The 9,722-nt window shown below is 30.2% G+C and overlaps 2 protein-coding genes across 2 annotated transcripts; both read left to right on the top strand.

Annotated features, from left to right (window-relative positions):
- The first annotated feature begins 356 nt into the window (after positions 1-356).
- Positions 357-841, top strand: LOC114385953 (uncharacterized protein At2g29880-like). Its single transcript, XM_028345998.1, has 2 exons — positions 357-482; positions 575-841. Exons 1-2 carry the CDS (start codon positions 357-359, stop codon positions 839-841), a joined length of 393 nt encoding a protein of 130 aa, XP_028201799.1.
- Positions 836-1,501, top strand: LOC114405326. Its single transcript, XM_028367914.1, has one exon. It carries the CDS (start codon positions 900-902, stop codon positions 1,464-1,466), a length of 567 nt encoding a protein of 188 aa, XP_028223715.1. The 5' UTR covers positions 836-899; the 3' UTR covers positions 1,467-1,501.
- Positions 1,502-9,722: the final 8,221 nt, after the last annotated feature.

The following is a 9,722-nucleotide window of genomic DNA, read 5'->3' on the forward strand; positions in this document are numbered from 1 at the left end:
GTTAGCATGACCCTTATTTTATTATTAGGTAGTTTTTTATTGGTTTTTCTATTGAATTGTATATTATTCGGGATATAGTCACTATACTTTTGACAATTAGGAAACAATAACTATTTTTGTCAAATAACTAGTTTCTTATATATATATTAGCGATCAAATGGGGGATTCACAAGAAAATAACAAAGGAAAGAGTAGAGACAAAGATAATTATGTATCTTGGACTATGGAGGATACCAATGAGTTGTTGCACCTCTTGGTGGATGCTATGAATAGGGGATTGCGTGATGCCAATGGGTCACTTAGCAAACAAAATGTAGAACGAATAATACTTCCTCAACTCAATGCAAAAACTAAGGATGAAGTGGTTTCGAAACCAGTATAACATGATGTCAACCCTTATGCGCAACAACTCTGGCTTTGGATGGGACCCAATTGGAAAAACTTTCACTGCTCATGAGGATGTATGGAAAGATTACTTAAAGGTGAGCTAAGTTCATAATCTTTTAAATATATTAATAGTTATAAATTTAGTAAATTATAATATTTGTAGTATATTAACAATGATTTTTTTTAGTCCCACCCAAGTCACAACAAACTTCGAGGAAAAAGTATGGTTGATTATGAGTATTTGAAGATCGTTGTTGGGGGTGGAGTTTCTAGTGGGAATAATTCTATATCAGTCGATCCAGATGATACTGATGCAACAACTTTTGAGCCAGAAAATAGAACTGTTGGGATAGAAGAATTTTCATATGATCCTAATAGTGATACATTCATAACACCAAATAACTATGAACCAGCATATCAGCCTCCATCACCAAGATGTAAGCAGTTATCGTGATCGTCATGGAAATATATCACAAAATGTATTAGCTGCTTGTAACTTTGATTTGGAATTCATGTACGTTCTTAGCGGGTGGGAGGGTTCAGCACATGATTCCAAGGTGTTAAGTGATGCTTTGGCAAGGAAGAATGGACTTAAAGTGCCCCAAGGTAAGTATTATCTGGTGGATTGTGGATTTCCTAATCGACGCAAATTTTTAGCCCCATATCGAGGTGTACGATATCATCTACAAGATTTTGCAGGTCACGGTAATGACCCTGAAAATGAAAAGGAATTATTTAATCTTCGGCATGCATCCTTAAGGAATGTGATTGAGAGGATATTTGGTATTTTTAAATCGCGGTTCACAATTTTTAAGTCAGCACCTCCATTTCTATTTAAAACACAAGCAGAGCTTGTGTTGGCATGTGCAGCACTTCATAATTTTCTTCGCAAAGAATGTCGTTCTGATGAATTTCCAGTGGAACCTACTGACGAGTCTTCATCTTCATCTTCAGTGTTACCAAATTACGAAGACAATGATCATGAACCCATTGTTCAAACACAAGAGCAGGAACGAGAAGATGCTAATATATGGAGGACTAATATAGGTTCAGATATGTGGAGAAATGCTAATAATTAGGCGAACATGAAGTGAGAATCACTTTGTTATTATTTTTTTAGGTAATAATGACTTTGTTATTAAAAGGTTTAAAATTTCTATCGTTTTTATTTTCTTTATTCAAACATTATAATTTATTTATCATCTTTTTCATTCACTTTTGTAACTTCCGTTATTTTTTTGTTTAAAATGTATTAATCTTTCAAAATCTTAAAAATCCATAAAGTACTTTGAAATCTTAAAAATCTGTGTTAGAAATCCATTAAAATCTTGGGTTAAGAATCCTGATTGTAAAAAGTCTTTTAAAAAAAATCTTTTAAAATCCCACAAAATCAATACAATCTCACATAATCTTTTAAAATCTTCAAGATTGTTTTTGTCAAAATATTCTCTCAAAATCCCAATCCAATACACCCCCTAAAGCTGAGTAAAACCCTAACTCCATGATAAAATATTTAAAATTATCCTTCATCATAAAAAAATAATAGCTAAAAAAAATAACTACAAATTTATATAAATTAAAAAAATATTAATGATCGAGTCAAAAGAAATGAGAAAAAACTGAAATACTAAATTTTTAACGGTACTAATTTGAATTTTAAGTGTAATTTTGAAAATTAATTCAAACTAAATTGTATGTATAACTTATTTCTATATTATAAAATTAAAATGCAAAATTTAGAGAGTGAGACCCTTTCAATTAAAATATAATTTATATTTTACAATTGGACATGATAAATATTTTTTATATAATTTAAATTTAAATTGTGGTATAATGTACATTAACTATTTGTAATTTTAAAAAAATAAAACTATTAGATAAAGATAAAAGATGATAGATTGAAAGAGATAAGGAATTAAGAAGTCCAAATGCGCATATAAAGATAAATTTTGGGATAGATAGAGAAAATTTTATTATAAATTTTAAGTATAAATTTTAAATATTTATTAGTATAACCTAAAATACTTATTAATATATATAACAATTTTAATTATAGTACAATTTATGTACTAAAAATTGTTTATTTATGATAATTTTAAAGTAATGCAAGTGTTGTATTTTTTCTCTCACGGAGAGGATCACATTCATTAACAAATAATATCATCCAACGGTTGAAAGAAATGTTGGAGAAGGCTAGAGACGGGAGCCGCGGCCCGCGGGAGAGGATCCTCTTCCATCTTTTTTAAACCATCATAAATATGATCAAGATGGGTTGATATGGTACATTACTATTGTTTTTAACTGTAAAACATTAAGAAAATAAGAATTAGGAAATTTTAGAATTCATGTTTAGATTTAGCACTCTTTTCTTGATTTCTTCTCCTTTGGACTCTACCCTATGGCATGTGTTGCTGCATTAGTATGTACTAGTCAAAAAGTAATAAAGTGATAAAAAAGTATCATCGTCTCAAACGACTAGGATGATGAACACCGTACACTAATCTTTGACATTAGTAAAACAAATCATATATAGGTTAAATTCTGACGGATGGTTAATTGTCAAAATTAAATTTATCTATGTTAGAGTTCAGACCTCACAAAATCAACACACAAGACTTAAAAAATAAAAATAAATACACAAAATAACTCGTGATTCTCCACTCTTAGCTCCTAGGCTTGTTCTCTTGAATCTCAACTACACCTTAGTTCAATGCACAAATTCACTAAATAATCTTGTTCCAATTCCTTAGCAATGTGTCCCCTTGTTGGCAAAGCAAATAACCTTAATTTCTTAGGCGCACTCATTAAGCACTCGTCCATTACACTTGGATTCTCAAAGAGTGCACATAACCTACACATTTTCATTCCTATTGCTTATGCAAATTATGTGTTCCAAATCTCAGTTCAACTCAAAATCTAGAGTTAACCCTATGCTAGATTCAATTGCCTAATTTCACACCCATATAATATTAAGCACAAAGAAAGGAAATTGAAACATAAAGCATGTGTTTAAAACGCAACTAAATAGTCTAAAAGTTCATAAAATTTTGATTCAATCATTACAAAACAAATGAAAAAAAAACAACATAACATAACATAAGGAGACAAAGAAGAAGCCAAGGAAGCTCTCCATTAAGGTTCCATATCCATTCCTAAAATGAATCTGTACTGAAAATCGTATCTCCCATATATCACTATCCTAACTCTCTTACATACTAAGATTACACAAGATTTGATGAAAGCTATGCAATAAATTGCAAAGAAGAGGGTTTTTGCTCAGAAATACGTGCTATGGGTGGTCGAATCCATGGCACGAAAATTCAGGGGTTGCTGTAGTACTAATACACTTTTTATTTTTTTCTAGCCATGTTTTTTTCAAACTTTTGAAAGAAAGCTAAGACTAAAGACGCGCGTATGTATATATGCAGTATGCCCCTATGGAAGATATTTTAAAACCAATTTACCAATGCCAAGTGGGATTTGCGATTCTGTATTTAAATTCAGCTCCACATTAATGATAAAATCGATGTATTATGAATAATACTCAAATTACAAAATAATATGATAATCTAAAATTAGTTGATACATTATTCATGCATATACATCAAAATTACTAAGTCTAATTCAATTGGTCCAGTGGAATACATGAACTACTACAAATTGTTTGATATTTATCTTCAATTTCTATGAATAAAAAAATATACATCAAAATTAATATAATATGAACTTTCACAATAAAAAAATTATGAAAAAATTATGAAACATTTAATTATCTTATAATTGTTCCATTTTATAATAAGATTTGATACGAATAATTTAGGTGATATTTACTTATAATTTAATGATTGATTTAATAAAAATTATATATATATATATATATATATATATATATATATATATATATATATATATATATTTTATGAGTAAGAATCAAAAACATATATTAAAAACTTCATAACAATTCACATTTGTTATTTAACTAAATAAGCCAAATCTCTTGGTGATAAAAATTATATTTTATACAAAGTTATTGAAGATGTATAAATTAGTATAATTTATACTGGAGTATAAAATGTTGGTTAATTTGAAAATTGAGATAATACTGGATAAATCTGAAGTCGTGTATAACACTTTCAGATTGAATCAAATTTTGGGGTTCAACCAAAATTGTTCAATCGGATAAAATCAGAATATTATAATTCAAGAGTTTTATTTTGGTCTTGTATGTTTTGTCACCCGTTATGCTTTCTGAACCAGAATGATTATTTATGATCAAAGAACATGTGGTTTTTGGTGGTTGATGAAAGTTTTATCTTTTTTTTAAAAAAAAACCGCCAATAGGTGGTTTTTGGTGGTTGATGAAAATTTTATCTTTTTAAAAACTGTCTTTTCCTGAAAGTCACTTCCATGTAATTTCCAAAATTTGCCTAAACCGAACATCTTGTTATTACATTAAAACAAGCGTGCACTCTTATTTTAACATAATAAAGAGATCAATTACACTAAAATGTCCAACAAACCTCCCCCATTTTAGTGTAATTACCGATCAAATCACCAAAGTCATAACATACAACAAACTACTGCATAGATGAAATATCGTGACGATTGAATTTCATCTTAGCAAATTACACGTTTCAAATATTCGAATATCAGGGTGTCACTAAGGATTGAACCCTTTCTATTCATAATGAATACATGAAGATAATCTGCACAATAGTTTATAACATTACTCTTGCTCGACACTAGTATACTAGCCTGTGTCCCTATCCTTCATAAGCATATCAAAGCCAAGTCCCAGCTTCTTGAAGCGGCTAAACTTCATGCTTATATAGCTAGTCCTTTTCTTTCTTGCACCTACAAATGCAATTTTTCAAAAGAACCATTGAGGAGTTATACTCCAACCTCCTTAACTTACAGAACTGAACACATACCTTTTGGGATACTTTCGATGATGTGTTCCAATCTCTACATGTTAAGCTTTCCACATTGAATTCAGCACCTAATGTCATATTAGATGGGAATTGGGTATCTTAACATAAGAAATTTCAGATGGACTTTAATCCTAATCTCACAGCCGATCTTTTCACGAGATCTCTACTTAACCCTTTGGTTAAATGATCGGCCAAATTATGCTGAGTTCTCACAAACTCTACTGATATCACACCATGCATGATTAACTCCCGAACCATGTTGTGTCTAACACCCAAGTGTCTAGACTTCCCATTATAACTTGACTACATGCCTTACATCCCCAAATTTTGAGATAACTCAAATTTGATGTCTTTTTGTGCCAAAGTTCATATGGGGTAACCTTATTCCTTTTGTTAGGGATTCGGTTCAACAAGTAACAGGCTGTCAACATAGCCTCACCCCAAAATCCTTCACTTAAACCCGAATAGGATAACATGGAATTCACCATTTCTTTCAAGGTTCTATTCTTCCTTTCGGCTACACCATTCTGTTATGGTGTATAGGGAGCTGTAGTTTGATGTATTATTCCAGTAGATTGAAAATAAACCGGATCATAATACTCACCTCCCCTATCCGTACGAAGAGTTTTGATTAGCCCATTTTGATGAAGTTCTACCTCTTTCTTATAAATTTTAAATTTATCAAGAGCTTCATCTTTTGTATTTAATAAATATACATAACAATACCTTGATGCATCATCAATAAAAGTAACAAGATATTTTTTATGACCTAATGATGGAGTAGCATGCAAATCACACAAATCACTATGAATAAGGTCTAAGACTTTAGTCTCACTTTTAACATCCTTAAAAGGTTTCCTAGTGATCTTGGTCAACATGCAAGTTTTGCATTTTTCAATGTTCATATCAAAAGGATGAATCATACTTGTTTTTGACATATCTTTTAATCTTTTGTAATGAACATGTCCTAATCTAGCATGCCAAATTTCTGATTTTGTCATATTAGTTATAGAACTACACGAGGCCATACAAACAGATTCATGAACAAAAGGAACATCAATGTTTAATTTAAACATTCCATTACAACGATAACCAAATCCAACAAACGAACCATGTCTTGACAAGATGTACTTGTCACTTTCAAGTACTTGCTTGAAACCACAATTATTTAAAACCATACCAGACAATAAGTTCTTACGAATACCAGGTACAAATAAGACATTATCCAAATACAAACTTTTTCCGGAAGTAAAAACTAAATTTACACAACCTAATCCTAGGATTGGTTCAGTTGCAACATTGCCTATCTTCACAATAGAGCCATCATCGATTAGTCTAAATTCCTTGAACCAACGACGATCTTTGCACACATGGCTTGTTGCTCCCGAATCAAACCACCAAGCAACGTCATCATCCTGCACATAGAATGCATCAGATATTAGTGATACATAATTTGAATTCGTATTCGAATTAAAATTATTCACTACAATCTGACCTTGTTGCTTTTCAGGATCATTAGACCCACTTGGACCAGCCTTGTTCTTTCCTTTGAACACCCGACAATCCCTCTTTAAATGACCAGGTTTCCCACATTTCCAACATAACAATTTTGTCTGTTTGTTTGGACCTTTGTTCTTATTTCCTTGAAATTTTCGTTTGTTACCTTTAGCATTGTAATTTTGCTTAACTGTTCCACTTTCCTCTACTATATTAACGGAAGAGGAACTTGCTACGTTTTTATCATTGACTTTGTCAATTTCCTGAGCCCTCAGCGATTCCTCAATCATGAAATGACTACCGAGTTGAACCAGAGTCAACTCTTCCTTCTTATGTTTCAAGGTATACTTGAAGTCTTTCCAAGAAGAAGGCAGTTTATCAATTATAGATGAAACTGCAATGGATTCATCCATTTTCAAATCATATTGAGTAAACTGACCCAAAATCCGTAGCAGTTCATTATATTGTTCCATAACAGGCCTCGAATCAATCATTTTATAATTAAATAAATTACTAACTAAGAATTTGTTACTTGAGGCATCTTCTGCCATATACTTGGATTCAAGAGAGTCCCATAATTCCTTAGCAGACTCAACATTTTGATAAATATCAAAGAGAGAGTCAGACATACCGTTCAGAATGTGTCCACGACAAATGTAATCGTCGTTCTCCCATTTCGAACGCTTCCTTGTTTGATCTAGAGTTTCGTCTTCCATAAACACCAGCATTGGTGTACTCAACACATATACCACCTTCAATGTTGTCAAGAGAAAGTGCATCTTCTTCTGCCATCTTCTGAAATCATGCCCTTCAAACTTGTCCAACTTCGCAAACTTGCTTGTCATCTTCGAACTATCGTTCGTCATCTCGAAAAATTTGATTCAATCTTTTGTTGGTTAATTTGAAAATCGAGATAATACTGGATAAATCTGAAGTCGTGTATAACACTTTCAGATTGAATCAAATTTCGGGGTTCAACCAAAATTGTTCAATCGGATAAAATCAGAAGGTTATAATTCAAGAGTTTTGTTTTGGTCTTGTATGTTTTGTCACCCGCTATACTTTCTGAACCAGAATGATTATTTATGATCAAAGAACAGGTGGTTTTTGGCGGTTGATGGAAGTTTTATCTTTTTAAAAAAAAAACTGCCAACAGGTGGTTTTTGGCGGTTGATGGAAGTTTTATCTTTTTAAAAACTGCCTTTTCCTGAAAGTCACTTCCATGTAATTTCCAAAATTTGCCTAAACCGAACATCTCGTTATTACATTAAAACAAGCGTGTACTCTTATTTTAACATAATAAAGAGATCAATTACACTAAAATGTCCAACATAAAACAAAGTACAACTCGTATAAAATAAAGTACAACTCACACAAGTATAAGTTGATTTCTTCTGTTTGTCACACCCATGAGATAAATTTATTAATTTAATCATTAAACTAAAAGTAATGAGTAAAGTCGGCACTTATTATAAAATATTAAAATTATCTGGCACTTTATTAAATAAATTTAATAATTTATAATACTTTTTTTAAAAGTATATATAACAACAAATATTTATTTCATATAAAATTTTGCATACAAATTAATTTAAAAATATTAATGATTGAATTAATAAAAAAGAATATATATTTATTAATTTAATCATTAAACTAAAAGTAATGAGTAAAGTCGGCACTTATTATAAAATATTAAAATTATCTGGCACTTTATTAAATAAATTTAATAATTTATAATACTTTTTTTTAAAAGTATATATAACAACAAATATTTATTTCATATAAAATTTTGCATACAAATTAATTTAAAAATATTAATGATTGAATTAATAAAAAAGAATATATATACAATACATTAAAAAAAAGAAAGGAAAGTAACTAGTAAGTTTACAAAACAAATTAGTCAGATCGAGGTACATCATCGTCTCTCTCTCTATATATTATATATGTTAAGAAGATTACAACACCGATTTTGCTAGGGCTCACATAATTGCCGACCCTCTCTCTACCTTAACCTTCTCAAACTATACCAAATATAGTATACTTTCTAAACCTTGCCCTCAGTTTTTCCATAACCGGTTTTCTTATGGAAGTGTTCCAACTCTCTCGGTAGGAAAATTAATAACGACAAAAGTCTTAGCGTGAAACATATACAAGAGCTACTCTTGAGGATTTATTCCTATAATAACAGGTTTTTCTTTGCTTGGGGTAAACAAATCAGCAGAGTGGCAAAACACGTATAATCCACACCTACCACAGAAAATTTCAGAATAAGAGAGAAGGAGAGAAATGTGTCACACAATTGTCAAGAAAGACTCAGATGTATATGATGTTGTTGAGCACCTTAAAATAACCATACAACTACGTTAAACAGAAAACTTAGAAGAGAATGAAATTAGCTAGGTGTTTGTAGAATGAGTCTATCTCTGATTCTACCTTTTACCTGAAATTTTGATAAGGTTGTTTATCTGAATCCCAATGCAATTCATAACACTCGATAAAATATAAATAAGATTCGATCAATTTTTACTGCATATCAATATTAAGTTTGTTACACACACACATATATATATTAAGATAAATAGAATTATATAAATATATTATCATATTATATAAAATATTATTCACCAAATTAATAAGAAATTTTATTATTAATATATAACTTAAAAAAAACATACTTCTGATTTTTACAAGAAATAAATAATTAATTCATAAAGATTAAAAAAAATACTTAAGTCAGTTAATTTTAATTAATAATATCATATTTTATTTTAAAAATACATAAAAAGTTAAATGATTTAAGTGGTACTTATATATTTAATAACACTATATTAATCGCACCTAATTTCAAGCCACACCAATGAAGTTGATACACCTTTCATTCTTCTTTTTTGAATTTTTCTCTCT

This window comes from Glycine soja, chromosome 1 (assembly GCF_004193775.1).
Source record: "Glycine soja cultivar W05 chromosome 1, ASM419377v2, whole genome shotgun sequence".
NCBI classification, from domain to species: Eukaryota; Viridiplantae; Streptophyta; class Magnoliopsida; order Fabales; family Fabaceae; genus Glycine; species Glycine soja.